Source organism: Pipistrellus kuhlii, unplaced genomic scaffold, assembly GCF_014108245.1.
Source record: "Pipistrellus kuhlii isolate mPipKuh1 unplaced genomic scaffold, mPipKuh1.p scaffold_m20_p_9, whole genome shotgun sequence".
NCBI classification, from domain to species: Eukaryota; Metazoa; Chordata; class Mammalia; order Chiroptera; family Vespertilionidae; genus Pipistrellus; species Pipistrellus kuhlii.
The window spans coordinates 28045610-28068964 of record NW_023425595.1 but is presented as its reverse complement, the minus strand read 5'-3'; the positions used below and the strand labels follow the sequence as shown (position 1 = coordinate 28068964).

General features: G+C 48.6%; 1 protein-coding gene across 8 annotated transcripts in view; it reads right to left on the bottom strand.

Moving 5' to 3' along the window:
* The window catches only part of SCUBE2 (signal peptide, CUB domain and EGF like domain containing 2), a 64564-nt gene that overhangs the window by 29473 nt on the left and 11736 nt on the right, over positions 1–23355 (bottom strand). For 2 of the 8 annotated variants that reach the window (XM_045577613.1, XM_045577617.1), the window contains 11 exons: positions 22535–22669; positions 17429–17554; positions 14379–14495; positions 13433–13522; positions 11980–12096; positions 10687–10809; positions 7792–7908; positions 5633–5755; positions 5102–5218; positions 4778–4864; positions 2683–2817 (listed from right to left, as the gene is read on the bottom strand). In XM_045577613.1, the coding sequence (XP_045433569.1) occupies positions 2683–2817; positions 4778–4864; positions 5102–5218; positions 5633–5755; positions 7792–7908; positions 10687–10809; positions 11980–12096; positions 13433–13522; positions 14379–14495; positions 17429–17554; positions 22535–22669 (1287 nt within the window). The remainder of the gene's footprint in view (positions 1–2682; positions 2818–4777; positions 4865–5101; positions 5219–5632; positions 5756–7791; positions 7909–10686; positions 10810–11979; positions 12097–13432; positions 13523–14378; positions 14496–17428; positions 17555–22534; positions 22670–23355) is intronic. The other 6 variants (XM_045577615.1, XM_036427198.2, XM_045577614.1 and 3 more) reach the window with 5 other exon arrangements.

The following is a 23355-nucleotide window of genomic DNA, read 5'->3' as shown; positions in this document are numbered from 1 at the left end:
GAGCATGCACTCCGGCTCTCACAGTTGCTTTCCTTAACGCTGGACTGGGATGTGCCAAGAAGGGGCTGAGGCTTCACATAAGGAGTGAGCACAGGGTGGGAAGCAGGGAGCCGACTCCTGCTTTCAGGCAAACTGGCCTTGAAGTAATTCCAACCCAAAGGGGAAGCCGTGACGCACATCAACGGTGACGTCTCGTTTTGAAACAAGCTGGAGCCATATACGGCACAAAGACCCAACAGAACCGAACAGTGTCATGAAGGCCTCTAGGATGGGAATGAAAGTGTGGGATAAAGCAGGGCTGACTTTGTTTAAAAATTTTTTAAATATATTTTTATTGATATCAGAGATTTTTTTTAAACATCCCTAGGGCTGACATTGGCTGTCATCACCCTCCCCTCACCCCTCCCAACCCCCACCTGTAGCTTCCAGGGAATCTTTTAAATTGTTTTGTTTTTTTAAATATATATTTTTTATTGATTTCAGAGAGGAAGAGAGGGGGGGAGAGAGAGAATGTCAATGATGCTAAAGAATCATCGATCAGCTGCCTCCTGCATGCTCCACACTGGGGTCTGCAACCTGAGCATATGCCCTGACTGGGAATTGGACAGTGACTTCCTGATCAATGCTAACCACTGAGCCACAACGGCCGGCCGGGCTAACTAATGATTGTTCACCCGAATCAAAGAGCTGAGCCATGTATCATCCGCACAACTGAATTGTCTCTATTTAAAATCTTGCTTTATTGAACTTACATATCATCTGTATCATATTCTTCTTTAACATTACAAGGGTGTTCGAAGTTCAACCATTCACCAGGAGCCAAAGAAAGAAAAAGGCCAATTCAATGTGCCCTCTATATATTTCCCCTAAGATCGATTGTACTTTTTCCGAAAGGTTAACTTTAAATGTCTAAGTAAACAGATGTTTATTTCTCCCTTTCAATTTTCCATGTCAATTTTTTTTTTAACTTTCTGTTTTGAAGTAAGTTTAGAATTATAGGAAAGTTGTCAAGATAACCCTGAGAGTTTTCATTTATTCTTCACCAAGGCTCCCCTGAAGTTAACTAACTTCTTCCATCAACATGTTCATTTAGCCCTCGCTGGTTTGGCTCAGTGGATAGAGCATTGGCCTGCAGTTCCATTCTGGCCAAGGGCACATACCCGGGTTGTGGGCTCAATCCCCAGTAGGGAGTGTGCAGGAGGCAGTCCAATCAATGATTCTCTCTCATCATGGATGTTTCTATCTCACTCTCCTTCTCCCTTCCTCTCTGAAATCAATAAAAATATATTTTAAATAAATGTTTAAACAAACATGTACATTTATAAAAACTAAGAAACTAACATTAGTACAACACCATTAAGTAATCTAAAAACCAAATCTATTTTTTAATAACATTTTTTCCTTCTAATCTAAAAGTATAAATGCCCACTGTGGAGAATTTGGAAAATGCAGAAGAAAATAAAAATGAAACCACCCATCATCCTCCCTCGCAGATATAACCAGTACAAGTGACATGCTGAGGGGTTTTTCCACCTACCTTCTTTTTGTTTACACAATCTGGGTTGTATTAGATATACAAAGTGTTACTCCCCCATTTTCCATCTTATAACAAGAACATTTTCCTATGTCATTAAATATTCTTTGGAACATATAATTAATAGCTGCATAATCTTCCCTTACATGGAGGTACCAAAACTTATCTTGGTTAGGGGATGTGCAGGAGGCAGCTGATGGATGTTTCTCTCATATCGATGTTTCTAACTCTCTGTAAAAAAATCAATAAAATATATATATTTTTAAAAAGGCAGTCCATCCCTAACCGGTTTGGCTCAGTGGATAGAGCGTCAGCCTGAGGACTGAAAGGTCTCAGGTTCGATTCTGGTCAAGGGCATGTACCTTGGTTACGGGCACATCCCCAGTAAGGGTTGTGCAGGAGGCAGCTGATCGATGTTTCTCTCACATCAATGTTTCTAACTCTCTATCTCTCTCCCTTCCTCTCTGTAAAAAAAATCAATAATACATATATATATATATATATATTTTATTTTTTTTTTAAATTTTTTAAAGGCAGTCCAAAGTGACTACAGTAAGCTGTGTATTCATTTGTTTGCATGATTTACTTGAGGGTAGATTGGGGAAAGAGGCCTCCCTTACACTTGAACTCTGATTTTTGTACCCTCTAAAATTATTTTTACGAAACAATCCTGGAAATGTGAGCTGTGGGAGAAGAGGGGGTTTGGGCCCTGCTCTCCTCAATAAGGCCAATTGGATAGTGTTTGCTCTGCGGAAGCCTCCAGAAACCAGATCCAGCAGGAAAGCTGGATATTCCACCCTTGTTCATCACAGATTATCCTCTCCGAGCCAAAGCTCTTTTCATTTCTTTGGCTTATATTTCGAGCAAACTTGGAGATCTGGGAAATTTAACCCAGTGCATCTGAGAGCCCTTATCGGTTCCTGTGAACTCCCAGGATTCCCCGGAGCTCCCCAACCTGCACCTCGCAAAGGAGGTGCCGAGGTCTAACCCAGAACTACGCGGGACACTAGGCTCGGCCCCTCTTCCTCCTGGGCAGACAGTCCTTGGAGATTCTGGATTGCTGGGCCCCATCTGAAGGGCTCGAGCTGATCACGGCCCCTTTCCCCACACACAGGCGGGCTCCCTGCGCTGGCCACCTGGTTCCGTACCTGGTTGTGCTGGTCGCAGACCCTGGGGAAACAGCTCAGCCTTTTTCAAACTACACTTGCCTCCATTTAGCTTAAAGGTTACACTTGTCCTGATGGTGGCGACATCTTCAGAAAGAAACAAGTGGGAGAGGTTACCTTCAGAGGCAAAGGAAGGGAAACACCAGCTGGGTACGGAGAGCTGCCTATTGGCTGGGTCCCCCCACACGCACGCTGCACACCCTGAGCTCCTCTCTCACCACGAGCCCAAGAAAGGTTTGGACCTTGAGGCGCCCATAACCTGGGGCTGACAGGTGATGGCAACACTCTGTTCCCAGGAGCTGCCTAAGAACTGCCACTCGTCCATCTGAGATGAATAAGGTGCCCAAAACTACCTCAACAGTGAGATTTTTTTTAAAAAGAGTTCATTTTCCATGCCTTCCCAAGACAGACCAAAATCCCCTAGCTCAAAAAGTTGGACAAGGCTGCTGGAGAACATGGAGAAGGGCAGATTCTCTAAATGAGGCTGCTTGGGAGGACAGGGCTGGGGCCACCAGTCCCCACTGAATGCACTCACTAAACATGGCTCGGATTTTCAGGATCTGGAGGCCCTCACTTTGAGAGCCTCATGTGCAGAATTCTCCTCTCCTCCCATGGTCAGTCTTAACCACATGTGAGGCTCTGGAGCCAGTGACGAGGATTCAAACTCTAACTTCTCAATTTGTGATGAGAATGTAATCTCCCTGGTTCTCAGTTTTCCCATCTACAAAAATATAGACATAATTATGGGACCTACATTACCAGGCTGTTGTGAAGACTGAGATAATGAAAAAAAAAAAAAAAAAAAAGTTGCCAAAACTGGTTTGGCTCAGTGGATAGAGCATCGGTCTGCGGACTGAGGAGTCCCAGGTTCGATTCCGGTCAAGGGCATGACATTGGTTGCGGGTACATCCCTGGTGTGGGATGTACAGGAGGCAGCTGGTCAGTGTCTCTTTCATTGATGTTTCTCGAACTCTATCTCTCTCCTCTCCCTTTCTCTCTGTAAAAAAATCAATAAAATATATTTAAAAAGAAAAGAAAAGAAAAAGAAAAAGAAAAAGAAAAAGAAAAAGAAAAAGAAAAAGAAAAAGAAAAGGGCATACATAAAAAAAAAAGTTCAGCCTACTATTTGATACAGAGAAAGAATTGTGAACTATTTGCTTGCCCATCTTTGGCCTAAATCTCCAAGTGACCATCCCTGAGGGGTTTGGTGAAACACACACCAGGATGTCTGCTCTGGCTGGTCCAAATGTTAGGCAAGTATTGTAGAACGGGAAAGGAGAAAGCTTAAGATTTTGGATGCAGGCGGCCTGGTCAAAACCCTGGCTCCGGTATTTCCTATCTGAGCCACTCTGGGTACGTTATCTCGCCTCTCTGCACCTCAGCTCTTCATCTGGCTAATGAGAATAATAGCCAAATTGCCCTAGAGGGCTGTGAGGTGGATTAAATCAGCTAACACATGTAATACGGTGGGTGGCATGTTTTAACCATTTGATCAGCAGATGCGAGCGGTTAGTGTCCTGCTTTGGGCTTTAGCTTTGCTCGTGTATATATTCGATAACACGGACATCAAGAACCATTTCTTCGTTCATCACAGAGATGTCTAAATCTGGGAAGAGGAAGCTGCCTAAAAGCTTCGAATTTCGTTCTTTTGCTTTGACAAAAGCAAAAAGGGTTTGGGGTCCTTTCTCTGGACAGAACTCTTGCTCCCCCTGTCATACCCACGCCTATCTCCACCGAGGCACACTTTCCCGCTGGGCCTTTGGGGTGCTCCAGGGTAGGGGAGTGTGGGAGACCTAAGTCTCTGCTCCCAGGGCTCTGCAGGCCTCTGCCCAATAGGAGGGCCCAGCACGGCTGAGCACAGAGCCGCCCACCACACAGCGGACACAGTACGTGTCTGTCACACGGTATGTGGGAGTGCAGGCACCAAGGCTACAGGCCAGAGCATCCTGTGACACGCTCACGGCCTCGAGGAGACAAAGAGAAAAAAAAACAAAGCCAGCCCCCAGGAACAGCACCCCAGAGTGAAGCCCACGGAACACCATGAGCCCCGGAGAGGACACGCAGATTCGGTCATTACCCCCGAAAGCAGAGCCATTTGATTTTTGCTGTTTGTTCCTGAGAGGAGGGGAAGTGCCGCAGGTGACAGAGTAGGCCTCTTGCAGTCCTGACAGACAGAATGTGGATGGTCAACATGGTAACAAGGCACAGTCCCTCCTGATAGCTGCTAAGGTCACCCCCAACCCTCACGCCACACAGACCCTGAGAGACAAACACCCAGCATGTGGGGCAGGAGGGATCCCTCCAGTGGCTGGGGTAGGAGGGATCCCTTTGAGGGCAGCCAACACCTCAAGGCCAGGAAGGCCTGGGCCTGGCATGAGGACCTGCCCCAGGGACCACTCACCTGAAGAGAGGCGAATGCCGGAGTGGCATCTGAGGAAGCACCTGTCTCCTCGGCCACTCTTCCCGCATTGCAGGGACACCTGGGGTGACACACTAGCGGGCAGGACCCCCTTCACTTCTAGGCAGGACAAAATACAGACATTCACAGACACAGAAGGACGCTTCCAGGTGTGACCAAGACGGCTGGGTCCCATGCAGCAAAGGCCCAAGAAAAGAAGGGAAAGCTGACCCCCAGCATAGAACACAAGACACCGGGCACTGTTCCCCAGGAAGGGACAGGAGCTATTTGTATGCTATTTTTCCCCCCCATGCATAAAAGCAACCAGAAAAACAAGAAGCGAGCATAAACCTACGCCAGAAGCACAGAAGGCAACACCAAAGAGCCTGCAAAGTATCTCCTGTTTTTGAACTCTGTAAGGAGTGGCTGCTATAGCTGAGGGGGAAACATTTCCCGGGAGGGACGGCCAGCAGCACGCCGAGTGCAGCTGGCCGGTGGGAGTTCGCTGGCTGCCCAAGCCACGGTGCCTCTTACCCACACAGTCTTTTTTGTTCCAGTGGAGCTTGTATGCGGAGTGGCACTGGCATTCGTAGCTGCCCACCGTGTTCACGCAGACCTGCTGACAGCCTCCGTTGTGGATGCTGCACTCGTTGGTGTCTGGGGAACAAAACACAGCAGCTCCTGTCACAGCAGCCCCTCACCGACCTGCTGGCACCATCCTTCCTTTGAAGAAGGAGCGGGAGGGGAGTCATGTGGTTGAAACTCACTAAACTAGGGATGTCGAACTCAATCAGAAAAGGGGCCAAAATCTAAAATCCAGCCTAAATCGCAGGCCGAATGGTTTACTGAACAGTCATAAACTGTCATTGTGATGGAAACGCAGCGGAGTGCAGTGATGACAGCGCGGTGCGGGCCACATTGCAAGGCCTGGCGGGACGGATTTGGCCCGCGGGCCTTGTGTTTGACACATGTGCACTAAACAAACGGCAGGTGCCGAGTGCCTTTAGGATGTGTGCTTGGCACCAACTGACCCCGCTCTCCATTCCCTGGATTTCCTGGCATGAGCCTCGTCAGGACAGCCTCGAGTTCCATTCTTGACCAAACCATTCCCTGATTAGGGACGCTCAGAAAGAGTCACACCCTACTTTCGGATGCTCAAACTCACATGCTGCACAGGCTTCCAAATTAAAACCCCACCATCCCCATGAGCTACATTCCAAGGGAAATAGACAACCAAGACCCCCCCGACAGTTCATGGAGCTGAAGTCTAGAGAAGGAAAATGAGCTGCACTGATCTCCATCAATCTGAGACTGAGTCCATGTCAGAGGTGGCTCTAACCAAAACCCAGACACACACCCGGATTCAAGGAATATACCCGTGGGATTTCTTGATGGGCTAGAAGAGAAGGTTTTCAATTGTGCCAAGAATGTATTGGAAAGGAGAAGAGAGAGAACACTGTCTAGAGCAAATCGCTACTATCCATTCTTCTTAAGCACAGGATGCAAACACTGAGCAGGGATTATTTAGGCCAGTGGCTCCCAGATCCTCAGACCCTCAGAACCACCTCGGCAGCCCCAGATATGCTGAGTCAGAACCTAAATCTGTGTTCTCAAAGACCGCTGAATGAGCCAGCTGACCAGGGGCGCGGAGGGGGAGTCATTTGGTGCCAAATCTGACCTATGCCATGTTGTCTCCTTGACCAGAAGGGCAAATGACATCAGGACCTGTTGCTGCCTGGGCACAGGGCAGAGAGATAGTTAGTGGCCCAGATTCCAGCTCAAAGACCTGCTTACAGCTGATGCCGGTTTGGCTCAGTGGTAGAGTGTCGGTCTGCGGACTGAAAGGTCCCAGGTTCGATTCCGGGTAAGGGCATGTACATTGGTTGCAGGCACATCCCCGGTAGGGGGTGTACAAGAGGCAGCTGGTCGATGTTTCTCTCTCATTGACGTTTCTAGCTATCTCTCTCCCTTCTTCTCTGTAAAAAATCAATAAAAAAAAATATATTAAAAAAAAAAAGACCTGCTTACAGAGCAGCTCAAAGGGCTGGATCAGGCTTTGCAGTCCGTTCCTATGTACTACAAAGCAGTGGAACTGCTGGTGGCCGGCCGAGCGACTTTACGATCTGCTGGGAAATTCCAATGGATAGGGTATCAGCTCCTGAGCAATTCTCCATTCTCTGAATACAGCCATCTCAATACAGCCAATAAAGAATTCACAGCTGAAGAGCTTAGCTCTTCTGCTTCATATCACACTTGAAATGTTAAAGGGATAAATGGGGGGCGGGGGGGTGGAGAGTGTCCATTAGCAGATGCTTCCCTTGAGTTGATGGATTCAATGCCATTGCACACCGACTGAAACGTCCGGTTCATCCCCCAATGTTGGAAAACTGGCCCTCATCTGCTGGAGACACTTTATTTATTTTTTATATATATATCTTATTGATTTTTTAGAGGAAGGGAGAGGGATAGAAAGTCAGAAACATCGATCAGCTGCCTCCCACACACCCCTCCTGGGGATGTGCCCATAACCAAGGCACACACCCCCGACGGGAATTGAACCCAGGACCCTTCAGTCCGCAGGCTGACGCTCCATCCACAGAGCCAAACCAGTTTCGGCAATGCTGGGGACACTTTAGAAGTAAGCCCTGTTCCTCTCCTGGCCCAGTCTCTGACTTCGAGGATGCTCTGCTCACCTCCGCAGTGGGTAAAGCCATAGAGGGTGTACCCTTTGTTGCAGGCGCATGTGAATGTGCCAGGGTGGTTGATGCAGCTGTGATCACAGGTCCTATCCAAGGAGCATTCATCCACATCTGTAATTGTAAAGGGAGAGGGCACCTGAGACCAACTCTCAGGGATGCGAGGCGAGAACACATTTATAATAAACCAGTTGCTGGAGAAAACAACACAAACCGAATAAAACATTACCTAGGAGTTCTCCCACTCACTTGTGTGTGTGTGGTTTTGTTTTGTTTTTGTTTTGTTTTGTTTTGTTTTTTAAGTGTTGAGCAGCCCACAATAAGTATACTCCCTGCCAGGACCCTTCTTTCCAAATTCTGTTGCAAATTGCACTGCCTGTGAGCTCAGTTGCTCCATCTCACCCATGTTTATTCACGGAGCTGGCTAATTTAAAATATGTAAATGAGGTAAGATACCTAAAAGGGTTTGTAAAAGGTAAGGTGCAGCCTATGCATTCTTGTTGCTGTATTACTAAACAGCAGTGGTAATTCCACAAGCTAGGGCAAATTGAAAGGAGAGCACACTTGTGTTGGAGATTACTCTGGTTCCTCTCCTTCTGATCTTCCCCGAAGGAGTCTTCTGGCCACGGAAGGCCAGTTGACCCTGGGTTTTAATGCCCTCTGCACTAGTTGATCCTGGGTTTTAATGCCTTCTGCACTAAAGGAACACATTAACACCAACGTCCTCAGTAATTTCCCTATTGCAGACACTGACATTTGGTGCGTAAGCTCCACGCTGGTTCCTCTTGGCCAATCCCTTGGCTTTGTTCCTCCTCCCATCCTGGTTCAGTAGAGGCGTCCCTGGCTTCAGCTGAGGTCCTGAAAACTAGCCTCAAGACTACCTCTTCCCTGTAGACTATAATTTCAGAGCTCACTTCCTCAGCTCTTCGGAGGGCTCTGACAGAGTTACGATTTGTGTCTCCAAATGGATAATAAACCAGGACCAGCGCAGAATTCCATGGGAGCCAAGTAGACCATTGCTAGACCTCTTTTCAACACCAGATGTGCCCCGAGAAGCTACATTAATAAAAACACAAACATTTGGAAGGGCTAGAAGAATAAAAATAAATGAAATAAAAAGGGCAAATTCTCGCAACACCTCTTCTTCCCTAGCTTTTCCCAGAAATCTCTTCAGCAAATTTGTTCTGTGCAAATATTTGTTCTACCAAGACTGATCAGTGAAAAATGAGGAAAAGTCTGTTTCTTCCCATGTAATTGATGTCACTCTATGAATTCTGTTATTAACATCAGCCAGTTGTGGGGAAAGTAGACTCTTCCAGTAGCTGACTTTGGCTGCTCACAACGGGCTTTCACTTTGCCAAGAATAATGAGATCACTTTTCTAATTCCCTTTTAATGTGTTTACACAGCTTAAACAGTATTTCTTGCTCTATACGTTATGAAACATTATGTAGAACAGCAAATTTGCTTTCCAAGCCAAATGGACGAAAACCACGCAGTTATGGTCTAGAATGAACCCACTGAATTTAAAGGGGACAACGATGCTTGCATTGCCTAAGAAGAAAAATCCAAGAAAGAAACCTAATTCACACTCTAAGGTTAAAAAAAAAAAAAGGTAATGTTACATCTTCGGTATCTGAAGTGAAGACAGAGATCATATTCTGATTTTTATTTAAAATTCTGGGATTTCTAACAAAATTAAGTTAGGTCATTCTTATTTCTGGAAATGGAACAGGAATAAACAATAGCAGGTCTTTTTGGAGAGCTTCTTCCTGAAAATCTAAATGGTGTCCCTGCCCCAAAGAACTTACCACCACCCCAAACAGTTATAATATTAATAACTGTCACCCAGAGAAGTTCCTTGCTGCACCCCTTATGTGGGAGGGATGCATCTGAGAAGGGATCAGCACTCCTGCCCAAGGACCCACCATCCTCTCCTCTACTCAAACCCCTCCCTTCCTCTCCCCAAGCACAAAAGACTACAAACAAGGGCTACAATGAAGAGACCAACTAGTTCATGACCTTGATTATGGGTTAACCCCAAGATTTTGCTGGGAAAAAGCATGTTAACTAAATCTACATATTTTGTCATCAAAAAAATTTTTTTTAATAAAATCCATAACATTAAAAGAAACTTTAAAAAAGGGGAAATTTTCATAATCTCAACATCCTAATGCAACCATTTGCATCCTGTGATCCAATGCATCTCTAGCATCAGGTTAGATCTCTGCTCCCATCACACCACGTCGGTTCTCTGAAGTATTCTCTAGTCATTCGCAGACTAATTTCCAAAATATATCCGTGACTTCATTCTACCTAATACCATGTTTCCCCGAAAATAAGACATCCTCCGAAAATAAGACCTTCTTACAAGTTTCCTTCTGAGTGAAATATAAGGCATCCCCCCGAAAATAAGGCCCCCCTAGGCTAAACATGAGAGATTTGGTCCACTGATTCTGAAAGAAATGGAGTCACAAGAAATTCACCAGGAAATTCAGGAATTGGATTGTTATGCTGATGTTCCAGAAGATGATGACATGATTGTCATTGAATAAATGAGTAAATTCTTGATACTGTAGGGATTTACAGTTTGTCTGTAATAAATTTCCTTTATTTTCATTTAACAATAAATGTGTACCATATTCTTCTTCATGGAAAAATAAGACTTCCCCTGAAAATAAGACCTAGCGCATCTTTGGGAGCAAAAATTAATATAAGACACTGTCTTATTTTTGGGGAAACAGGGTAGATGAATTCAGTGAGGCACAGGTTGGAGGTGGGATTAATGACTCGGCTGAGAAGCCCAGCGAGCCAGTGTCTGCCAGGGCAGGGTCTCGTTTTCTCTACTCCAACCACGGGGCCCGGCACAGCACAGTTATGTTTCAGCACATACCTTGGCAAGACTTCTCATCTGTTAATAATTTAAATCCCTTTTTGCAGCTGCAGTCAAAACTGCCCATGGTGTTTTTGCAGAAATGATCGCAACCTCCATTGCGGGTCTGGCACTCATCAATATCTGTAACAGGCAAGCATCGGCAAATCAGACAGCAATACCTGCCTTGTTTTCCACAAGTCCCTGAAGTACTACTGTGTGTAGTTTATGATTCCCTGAAACAAAAACAGACCCATAGAAGCACTTTAGAATGTTCGCTGGTGTTTTCAATCTTACAAGTGTTTTCTGGTCTGGCTTAACCAATCGTGAAAGACAAGAACCTAGACCCCTTGAGAACTGTGACTTACACTGCCCTTGACCAGCATTAGAAAACAATCGATGGGAAAGAATGGCAATGTCCTGTTTTATTCTCATCCTTGCACTGCTCTCTCGAGATAAGGTGGCTCTCGCCCTAACTGGTCTGGCTCAGTGGATAGAGCGTCAGCCTGCAGACTGAAGGGCTCCAGGTTTGATTCTGTTCAAGGGCATGTACCTTGGTTGTGGGCATATCCCCAGTAGGGGGTGTACAGGAGGCAGCTGATCATTGTTTCTAACTCTCTATACCTCTCCCTTCCTCTGTAAAAAAACAATAAAATATATATATTAAATAAATAAAAAAAGATAAGGTGGCTCCCTCTGGTATACTTTCCACTCCAGTTTAATCATTAAAGTCATAAGGAAATAGAACATTTGTTTTGGCAAATTACACAACAATCAAATAGCCTTAATGCTTTTAAATGATTCCTGATACTCAAATAAATCTTATCTGTTCTAAGTTTCATCTGATAACTAGTTACCTACTGTTTATCATGTTGAAGAACTAAGCCTTTGTAGTCTTGCCCATGAAATACTAGTAGGTCATTAGGGTCTCTATTTATCAGTAAAAGTTAAAGGCACAGTTATTAATTAAGTTCTCTGGATAACAATCTTGGCTGTTATTTACATAATCTCGAGGCTGTTATTTATGATATGTTGATAGTATCTCCTACAAATGTTCCCTTGAACTTCTGCCTTTGTCTAATAAGGCCATGGACTGAAATGGATTGTGTGATACACGTAGAAGCTGACCTCCTCAACCGTTAGTGCAATTAAGATGGTTCTAATTAAGCTCACTCAATTATAACCTTCTCCTAGCCAGGGGAGAATGGCTTGTATCAATATGAATCATGAGCCAGTCTGGAGTCAGTCCAGGGGGTGTGAGGAGAAGAGCTGCCTCGATCCCCACACATTCGCAGCACGGAGAGGCACAGGCACCTTTACAGGTCTTCCCGTCCAGCTGGAGCGTGAATCCCGCCGGACAGCTGCAGTGAACACCGGTCGAGGTATCCTTGCAGGTGCGGTCGCAGCCTCCGTTGTTGACAGCACACGTTTCTGACAAGGAGGTAAGAAAAAGGCAGTTAGCTTCCTAAAGAAGAGCTAACACAGGTGAGAGGAGGAAGATATGAGTGCAGTACTAATAGTATTTAACAAAGTTGTCTGGCTGATGTGGCTCAGTGGTTGAGCATTGACCTATGAACCAGGCCCTGTTCAACTCCTGGTCAGGGCACATGCCAGGTTGCAGGCTCAATGCCCTGTGTGGGGTATGCAGAAGCAGCTGATCAATGATTCTTTCTTATCATTTATATATATATATATATATATATCTCCCTCTCTCTTTTTCTCTGAAATCAATAAAAATACATTTTTTAAAAAATCATTGCCGAAACTGGTTTGGCTCAATGGATAGAGCGTCGGCTTGGGGACTGAAAGGTCCCGGGTTCGATTCCGGTCAAGGGCATGTAACTTGGTTTCGGGCATAATCCCCAGTAGGGGGTGTGCAAGAGGCAGCTGATCGATGACTCTGTCTCATCGATGTTTCTAACTCTCTATCTCTCTCCCTTCCTCTCTGTACAAAATCAATAAAATATATGTATATTTTTAAAAATCATTGCCTCTGGCAAATGGGCTAAAGAAAATGTGAGTTAGGAAACAAGGACATGATGTATCTCTTTATAAGCCTTGTAGTCCTTATTAAGTCTTTTTAAATATATATATATATATATATATATATATATATATATATATATATATATATATATATATATAATTGATTTCAGAAAGGAAGAGAGAGACAGAGAAACATCAATTCACCTCTCCTGACGCTAACATGGCTGCAGTCAGAAAGAGGAGATGCAGCGGACAAAAATAACAGACACAGCAGCATGCTGCGCGAGGGGCTGCCTGACACGCCTCTCTGCTCACAGTTGCCGAGAAGGATGGGAACTGCCATTCGGAGTAACCGCATGTTACTGCACACCCACTAGGTCTCAGGCATTGGACTCTGGGCACTTGTGCATATTATTATCTTAACTGAGCTTCCTGACAACCCTACGAGGTAGGTCCTAGTACATGTTTTGTAAAGAAAGACTAAAGGGAGACGAGGCTCAGGGCAGTGTGCCCAGGGTCACAGTTAGCTGGGGCAGCGCTGGGACACTAGCCCAGTTATTCTGATGGCTGGGCTGGTGCTCTTCCCACAACACCACGGTCTTGGCGATGACTAAACAGTGGTGGGTGAAGATCAGATAGACCCCGGCTTGACAGGAACTGCTGACCCCAGTCCAGCTAGTCTGAGGGCACATGGGTCCCAGGTTCAGGCCCGATGGGGTACATTGGGAGGGAAATGGACAATGAGCGTGGGCATGGAGCGAGGGTGAGGGATCTTGCCTACCCATGAGCAGCCGCCGTTTCACCCGTTTATCCCCGTCCGCCACAGATGTGGCATTGCTCTCTGTCACCTCCAGGGCAGGGTCCTCTCGCTCTACAAGAAAAGAGTCAGATTACTCATCCCCTGCACAACCACTTCCGCTGAAACCCCAGACGTGGGAACAATGTGAGAAATGCGCCTGTTCACTCGATAACAATGTGTGGTAATGAGGCGCTGTGGGAAACGCAGCACGCTCAGAGCGTGCAGAGCCTTGGTGAATAATATGGAAAGATTTCTGAAGCCTATTGCACTGACCAAAGAGACGCCAGAGAATGCAAGCTTCAGATTCACGCCAGGGCCCTCAGCCCAGCCAGGGACACGCCATGCAAGACTGGGCAGGCGTCCCACCCGGCATAGGCAGTCCTGGCTCCCGCAGACCACAGAGGCCACTTTGTCGTCCCCGCAGCTTCAGCCTGGCATTGCCCTAGCCCCTTGGCGTGTGCTGTTCAGTCTCCTCAGGAGGAGCCTCATTCAGGAGAGGTGAAAAGTCGCAGATGGAGAGAGAGGATCCTTTACCCTAGACCACTCCCACTGCCACATGCACAGGACCCATTCGGGGCCAAATGCATTGCAAATATCTGCATCTGGTGCTAAACACCATTAATAATTGGTTAGGGTGAGAGTTAGGGTGAGGGTGAGGGTTAAGGTTAGGATGAGGGTAAGGGTGAGAGTGAAGGTTAGAATTAGGAATAGGGTGAGGGTGAGGATGAGGGCGAGGGTTAGAGTGAATTAGGGGTAGGATGAGGGTGAGGGTAAGGCTGAGGGTGAGGGTTAGGGTTAAGATGAGGGTGAGGGTTAGGGTTAGAGTTAGGGTTAGGGGTAGAGTGAGGATAAGGGGTAGGGTCAGGGTTAGGGTTAGGGATGGGCAGGCTGGGATAGACCCTCACCCAGTATGGGGGTCACCACTCACCCAGGCAGCTCCTCCCATCGGTGTGCATCTTGTACTGTGGATGGCAGCTGCATTCTGGGCCTTCAGCAGTGTCCTCACAGGAGTGCTGGCACCCACCGTTTCCATGGTTACAAGTCACTGAGAGGAAAACGTGTCCATACATAAAGCACTGAGATTTCCGTCATCGGGGCTGTGTTTGCTCCAGAAAACTCTGCTTCTCAGTCAGTCAGGACATGAGCACGACAGAGAGAGTGCGTGCCAGGCTCCGTGCGTGAAAGAGCCAGCCTGACCCAGACCTTATCTCTGTCTAGATGAACAGGTAGTCACAGTGCGAAATGGAGAAATGCTGAATGACAGGTCTGTGCAAAGTTATATCGTAGGTGAAGATGGTGGGGTGGGTGGGGATTTTCACTGTTTAAGGGAAATTATTGAGACTGCCGCTCTGCTCTGTGGGGAGAAGTTTGCATAGACACGCAGCGGCACGCGGCTCTGGGGGGTGCACCATCACTCTGCGTCTGGAGCAGATAATATTTAATTTGTACGTATGTGCTCAAATCGGATTCCATCTGGGTTAGTTAGGAAAGGGGGGTAAGAAGAGGAAAGGATGATTCCTTGCACATAATTAATGCAATATTAAGCAGTAATTACATAGACTATGGATGAATGTATTAATGACAAGCCAGAAGAAGAAGAAGAAGAAGAAGAAGCAGCAGCAGCAGCAGCCGCCGCCGCCATCTCTCATCCAACAGAACAGTGGTTACCTCTAACAAAGGAAACGAGAGGGAGAAGGTCTTAGACGTCTTGGACTGTTTGAACTCTTACATAAGCATTTGCGATTTCTCTAATCTAAGAGAACGGACTGAATATTTGTGATGTAGGAGATTGTTCTTTGAACATGGTCATATCAATATTGTGTCGTGCATGTGAACAACTAAGTGGGAAAATGAAAAAACTGAAACATCTGGTGACGTGGCAGAATTCTGGATCTTTTCTAATTATAATATTATTTGAGCAGTGGCATCTTAAAAACTTTTTACATTTAAAAAAAAAAAAAAGCTTTCTGCGGAAACTGGTTTGGCTCAGCGGATAGAGTGTCGGCCTGGGGACTGAAGGGTCCCAGGTTCGATTCCGGTCAAGGGCATATGCCTTGGTTGGGGGCACATCCCCAGTTGGGGGGGGGGGGGTGCAAGAGGCAGCTGATCGGTGTTTCTCTCTCATCAATATTTCTAACTCTCTGTCTCTCTCTCTTCTTCTCTGTAAAAAAATCAATAAAATAGATATTTTAAAAAAAAATAAGCTTTCAGAGATTCTCCTGGTCCCTGGGAAACTGGCCGGCTGAGACTCCCCCTACTCCCCGCACAGGTCCTGTGAGGCCTGGGTCCTCCTTTGGAGACACCTGGAGCCAGGACAGTGCTCTTTGCTCTGCCCAGCTACGGACACCCCGGGACAGCCTCACTGCGGCCCCCAGCCCCCTTTGCCCCCCGGAGCCTGTCAGAACTTGTCTGTGATGGTGGCACCAGCCCTGGGCCGCAGGCTTCCAGGCTGCACGGCTTTGTGATGGGGGCAGTGGAAAAAGAAGTCGCTCCCCAGCAAAGCTGTCTCATCTCAAACCATTATACTGTGCAACTGAAACTTATATAATATTTTAATTTAAAAAATACAAAAATAAAAAGGAATGCAGAGATTAAAAAACAAACAACTGTCTCCTCGCCTCTTAACCACTGCAGTCTACTCCCTGTAAACTTCCCCCTAGCAAACTGCAGGGGCTTCTAGAAGGGCCGGCTTTCGGCAGAGTTCATGAAGGGACCGGCAGCGTTTCCGCTGGCCTAACGGGCGGCTGAGGAACACCTTGAAGGGACAGTGGCTTCCTGCTATCCATGGGAGCTCTATTACTGTGTTTCGCCATCGTGTGGCAGCTGTGTCTGGACTGTGCACACCATTTATCGATCCGTTAATGGAAAGGATGTGGCTCGAGCACAGCCTGTGGTAGGCACCAGGAGAAGACTGAGAGGCAAAAGTAAGACAAAGTCCTGACTTGGAGGGACTAATAGTTGGGCAGACACACATAAATACACAATCTAAAAACCCTACGCGTGAGTCTGCCGTGGGAGGCCCCGGGGAGGATTCAGAGGCAGGAGAACACGGCGACTAAGAGTGCAGGCCCCAGAGGGAGGCGGACCCGCACTTGAATCCTAATTTTTTCACTCATTCCCCGCGTGACCTTGTCGCTTTACCATCTCCACAATTTTCTCAACTAAAAATGAGAATAATGCTTAGCTCCTAGCATGGTGACTGTAAGAATTAAATGGAACATGATGCCCTGACTGGTTTGGCTCAGTGGATAGAGCATCAGCCTGTGGACTGAAGGTTCCTGGGTTCGATTCTGTTCAAGGGCATGTACCCAGGTTGCGCACTCAATCCCAGTAGGGGGCATGCCGGAGGCAGCTAATCAATGATACTCTCTCATCATTGATGTTTCTATCTATCTATCTATCTCACTCCCTTTCTCTCTGAAATCAACAAAAATATATTTTTTTAAAATAAATGGGATGTGATACATCTTTGGGCGAGACTTTGCACATAATAAATGCCCACGCCCCAAAGGTAGCCACTACCCTTGTCATAATTAGACATTAGGCAGGATATTAAAAGCTGAGCGAGAGTTCACCAAGCCAGGAAGGGCGGAGTGCCGGGAAAAGGCTTGTGGGCCTAAGTGAACATGGGCTGATCTCTGAAAGGCGAGGAGAGGCAGAGACACATCTAAGAGAAGCAGGGTCCAGGTAAAAACGAACCGTGACTCCCAGGGGAGTAAGTTTGATTTTATCCTGTGGGAATGGGAATGCACAGGCCTCAACACTCACACTCTTTACTCCTGAATTCCACTTCCTTCTGATTGGTTCCATAAAAAAGCACCACTTCCCTTCCCTTTCGGGGCCACCCTTATGCAGTGAGAGCCCTCAGGGAGGCCAGTGTCTCAGGCCCACTGCCTTCTCTGCTGCCGCGGTGCCATGAGGAGGCATTTCTGATGCTGGCAGGAAGGTGCCCAGCCGTGTGCACCAGTCTATACTTACAGACGCAGTCCCTCTGGTTCTTGGCCAGCTCGAAGCCAGGCCGGCATTCGCAGGCGACGCTGCCCTTGGGAGCCTCTTTGCAGATGTGACTGCAGCCGTGGTTCTTGTTCATGCAGCTCAGACCCTCTGCAAAACAGAGCAGCATGGGGCCAGCGGTGAGCCCCGGGCCTGCCTGCCCAGGTCTCCAGCAGCCCCATGTTTTTAAAGAATATGTCATTAACGTCAAGGCAGGTCAATCAACAGAGACATGAAAAATGTCCTATGTCACCCAAGAGATAAGACGTCTCCATTCTCCAAAAACAAAGCTCCCGCCCGGATGGAGTCAGAGCCTGCTGACCCCAGGAACCAGTTACCAATGCCGGTCAGAGACGCAGAGAGAAGAGGAGTGCCCCCAGGAAAACCTGCGGAGAGACTGAAGCAGAGGCCCAGGATTTTCACATCCTTTTGAAGACGATTTTCAGGAAATTCCAGCCCTCCTCTCTACCCCCCAACCAAATCCACACTCAGGAGGTGACTGGCCACCATGTTCTGGCCCCACCACGGGGACATCTGTGCAGGGGCCTCTCTGCAGGGACCACCTCAGTTAGTCCCTGCCTCTCCCCGTCCCCTCAGCAGGCATGAGGCACAAGCTCCTAACAGTGTCACACAGCAACACGACAGCGAAGGGAACGGAGAGAGGCCTCCTACATGTGGTTTGCCTTGGCTGCGGTATAATTCTTTCAGGTCGGGTATACTGTAAGTTTCCTTAGGCCCAATCTTGTGGTGGGAAGGGGGACAGGTGGTTCTTGTCCCGGGAGGTTAGACAGACATGGAAATGATGGGGCCACAGCAAAGCATACTCCCTGCGGTTGGCAGCATTGTGGTGCGGCACTCCAGAGGAACTATTGCCATACCCAAGAGCAGTGGTTGGCAAACTCCTTAGTCAACAGAGCCAAATATCAACAGTACAACGATTAAAATTTCTTTTGAGAGCCAAAATTTTTAAACTTAAACTTCTTCTAACGCCGCTTCTTCAAAATAGACTCGCCCAGGCCGTGGTATTTTGGGGAAGAGCCACACTCAAGGGGCCAAAGAGCCGCATGTGGCTCATGAGCTGCAGTTTGCCGACCACGGACCAAGAGCCTTCTCCCAACGCCGGCTCAGTTCGTGGCGCGTTATTAAGTGCGCACTCACGTGATGCTGCTTCGAATCGGTGCCACGCAACTCTGAAACATCTTTGCGAGCAGGGGATTTGTTCTCATTGGCTCTCTACTAACAAGATGCTTTCTAATCTGGAAGTAGCGCTGTTTTAAATGTACGTACAAAAGGTTTCCATTCCACTTCTCTAGGATCCCACACTGTTCTGTTCTGTGCCCCAAAAACCTTAGCCCCTGGGTTCTACTGAAGTCGAGTCATCTCTCTCCAGTTCTACCGCAGAGCCATCGACCTACGCTTCACTGGGATAAATGTTTAATACAAACAGATGCCATCCGTATTCCAAAAGGCAGTGCAGCGGTTAATCCATCCCACAGTCTCCTAACGCCACCTTGGTTTTTATCTGCCCGTTACGAGCTGTTTGAACGCCAGCACTCTGTCAGTGGGCAGGTGCTGGGACTCATGTGCCCAGGCCAGGGGCTGCTGTCAATTGACACAGAGAAGCTTGCACTGGGTCAGTGGCAGGCTCTTTGAAATCTGGTGATTTCCCAAGACGTTATTTTCTCCCGGTGCCAAGAGTTGCCTCCGGAAGCTGTGTCCTGTCTGCCTGGGACAGTGGTCGGCAAACTCATTCGCCAACAGAGCCAACTATCAACAGTACAACGACTGAAATGTCTTTTGAGAGCCAAATTTTTTAAACTTAAACTTCTTCTAATGCCACTTCTTCAAAATAGACTCGCCCAGACCGTGGCATTTTGTGGAAGAGCCACATTCAAGGAGCCAAAGATCAGCATGTGGCTCTCGAGCTGCAGTTTGCAGATCACGGTCCTAGCATATCAAGCTGGACCTAAACTTACCTGGAGACCAGTGGAGCTTTCAGTGGCTCTGGAGATGCTGGGGGCTTTTCAAGGGGCGGCTCGGAGCCATTTGGAGCAGCCTGGCTCAGAACAAGCACACTGCTGGGGAGGCCCGCGGGCTGGCCCGCACCACGAGGCCCAGCCACCCAAGGTCCGGGCTCCCCAGAAACGGGCCTGGCAGTCGAGTTAGGGCTGTCTGTTCCCCAAGAGGAAAACAGCTCAGACACATTGGAAATGCCCCATTCTGGCGGTCCCCAGGCTCAGGCTCTCAATGAAGAATACTTCTGGAAGCCAAATAAAAATACGCCTTGCCAATGGGGCAACACCAACATCTAAAAATAGCTCAGAGCAGCCGAAACCGGTTTGGCTCAATGGATAGAGCGTCGGCTTGGGGACAGAAAGGTCCTGGGTTCGATTCCGGTCAAGGGCATGTACCTTGGTTGCAGGCATATCCCCAGTAGGGGGTGTGCAAGAGGCAGCTGATCGATGACTCTCATCGATGTTTCTAACTCTCTGTCTCTCTCCCTTCCTCTCTGTACAAAATCAGTAAAATATACAATATATATTTTTAAAAATAGCTCAGAGCAGACAAAACCAAAGAGGGGTGCTCCTTTGGAGAGCCTGAGCACCATGAATAGGGACAAAGGCAGGCCGGGGCGCCGTCTCTCTCCAGCCCACCCCCTTACATGGGTGAGAACACACAGCCTCTCTGGCAGAGCTTTGGGGTCTCTGAGAATTAAATCGATCGCTTAAGCTTCCCCTCAGAATCAGCTATTAGGATCCCCTAATACAGGGCTTCCCAAACTTCTCTCATGATGAGAATCACCTGGTGGAGTTGTTAAAATACAGATTCCCGAATCCCAACTAAGACGTGCTAAACTAGAATTTTTGGGAACATATAGGTAACATTGTGTACTTAACAAGTGCTCTAGAGAAGTTTGGGAAACACTGCCCTAATAGATCGAAGAACATCCGGTGAATAATTACCGAAAACAACAGCAACACTAGAAAATGCTCGCTTGCAGTGCTCCCTTCTTTTCGCCACTTTTCGGGCATCCACCGTGGGTTTTTAAAGTCTGTTTTAATACCGTTTCTAAGGGTTTAACGTGCCTGTCAAGGAGGAAATCCTAAAGGAGCGCCTTGTACAGCTTGTTCTGTTTGAAGAGTTAAACCGCAGGGCGGAAGGGGAGCCGCCGCAGAGCCTGTAACCTGTTGGCTCACACGGGCGAGCGTTTGCCAAGCCGCCGGGGCGAAGCACAACAGAAAATCCCTGCGCGCTTCCAGACCACAACTCAAATTCTTGGACTTTGGTTTTAGTTCCAGACAAATACACTCATTTTAAGTGCTCTTCAGGGGCTCCAAGAATGTCTGAATTACAGAAAACGTAGCAAACACAGGTTGTGGAGCGGAACCGCGTTAGTGTGGACTTCTGTGCGAGGAGCCAGGGTCTGGAGTCAGCCTGGAGGGCTTGCCGGAGGGGAAAGAGGGGCCGCTCTGGAAGCTCCAGGGCTCAGGACGCGTGGCCTTGTGAACCAGTGGGACCCCCTGGGGGAAGGGGGGCTGTTCAAGCAATGGCTTGACCTATAGGTGCCCATCTCCCTCCCAGGGTGACTTCTCAGGAAGCAGCTTTTGTTTTGTTTTGCTGATCCTCACCCGAGGATATTTTTCCACGGACTTTTAGGGAGAGTGGAAGGGAGCAGGGGAAAGACAGAGAGAAACATCGATGCGAGAGAAACACAACCACTGGCTGCCTCCCATACCAGCCCAGTCCAGGGTCCAGCCTGGGGAGAAGCCTGCAATCAAGGCACGTGCCCTTGATCGGAATGGAACCCAGAAGCTTTTGGCTCTATCCACTGAGCCAAACCTACTAGGGTGCAGGAAGCAGCTTTGAGCAACCAAAGGGGAGATGCTCTGAGACCAGATCACCTATGCTGCTGGCACCTTAATTCTCCCAGATGCAGAGCTCAGAGTCCAGAGACACCCGCGGGAAAATGAAAGCCAACTGCCGCTCCATCCAGCCCGCAGGAGGCAGCTGCGGGCTGAGAGGCGGAGCGCGGGAACCTGCTCCGACACGGCCGGTGACCCCGCGGGTGGTGAGAGCCATCGAGCCCATGGCCCCCGTGCGTTCTCTGGCCCGGCTTGGCACCCACACAGACTTTCCAGGGAGCTATAAGGAAGGAGCCATCCTGCTTAGAAAATGAGGCAGAAGTCATCTTCCCCAAAGAAACCCCTGAAAAGCCACCGAAACCACAATGAAAATAATAAACCTACAAATCTGTGCGTCAGTAATGGGAGAACGGAGAATGGCCTCATTCTTAAGTTATTAAAAAGGAGTCAATAGTCTAATATGTAGGGCCCTTCCTTTGAGAGCAGGCACAGGCCAGCCCGGGAGGAGAAAGGCAGCCACCCATGTGTGATTGCCCGGCTTGAGAAAAAGCAGAGCGTAACCGAACGCCCGTCATTTGGTTAAGGGTGGCTGGCTGGCCACAGGCCCTCAACCCTCCGCCCTCCCAAGAGCCCACTGAAGGAAGAGAGGAAGAAAACAAGAATAAAAAGACGGCCATCACAGGAGTCTTCTGCAAATGTGTGGAGGAATAGTAAGTGGTGGCATGGGTGAAAGAAACAGGGAGCTCAAGCCTGGGGGGACTAGAGGCGGGGGAGTCCCCCTGCCCCTGGAGCCTCAGAGGCTCAGAGTTCAAAAATGCAAAACACTGGGAAGGCCAGACCTAGCCGGGGGGCAACACGGGGCAAAGCCCGGGAAGGCCCGGCCCTTCCCCACCCGCCCCGGGCAGGGAGCAGGCTCGCACTTGGTGCTGTGGTTTGCGGCACGGTTTCTGAAAAACCTGGCAGTGTCCATTTCCCCTGAGACATCTAGTCGTGTTTGCAATGCACTCTTCTCAGAGATTAGAATCTGAGACTGGGACTTTTGAAGAGACCTCAGCGCTCACCACTTGTTTTCCAGATGAAGGAGAAGCCTGGGTACCCAGCAGCACAGCCTGCGTGTCCTCAGCCTCCAGACCTCCATGGGCCCGAGCTGGTGGGGGAGACCCAGGCGTGGCCCCGCCCCCGCCCCAGGCCCCGCCCCTCCAGGCCCCGCCCCCGGCGGCAGCGGTACCTGCGGAGCGGTGGATGCACGTGTGCTGATTGTCGCTCAGGAAGAAGCCCTCCTTGCAGCGGCACTCGTAGCTCCCCAGGGCGTTGAGGCAGGTGTGCTGGCAGCCGCCGTTGTTGTCCAGGCACTCGTCCACGTCTGCAGGGGAGAAGGCTCAGCCTCCGCTTGGGTGACTGTTTGAGCGCCCCACCCAGCCCGGCAGGCAGCTCTGGGATTCCTCCTGAGCAGAGATAAGGTCCCTCTTCCCATTCCCACAGCAGCTCTAAGGATGGGAGCCAGTGGGACCCCCAGGTGACTAACCAGCCCTCATGGGTCTGGAGCTCACTTAAGACAAGGCCCTCCATATGCACACAAAAGAACTGATTCAGGAAATACTGATGGAACACCCTCTCTTTCCAAAGCACGTGCTCGGGGAGGCAGTAAAACGTAAGGTAAAGGAGTGAGATCCAATGCCTTCCCTCCGGGAAGAGACAAATGCACAAGCAATCCTGAGAGACGGTCAAATGAGGCACAGAGGAAAGAGAGGTCGCCTGTGGTTGCAGGTGTCAGGATGGGTTTTGTGGAGAAGCTGGTGAGGAATGCGGGGCCCTGCAGGATTTCTTCAATTACAAACCAGGAGAAGGGGTTCCTGGCAGAAGAAGGAGCGTGAGAACCAGCCGGAAGGCTGGGGAGCACAGGGTCTGTTCCAGCAGCGGCAGGTCACCCCCTGGGCTGGATGGAGCGTGGGTACAAGCAGGGAAGTTGCAGGAGAGAGCTGGGAAGTAGATTCGGGGTCACTGCAAAGGACCCTGAATAACAAGCCAAGGAGGCCCTTCGTGGGGACC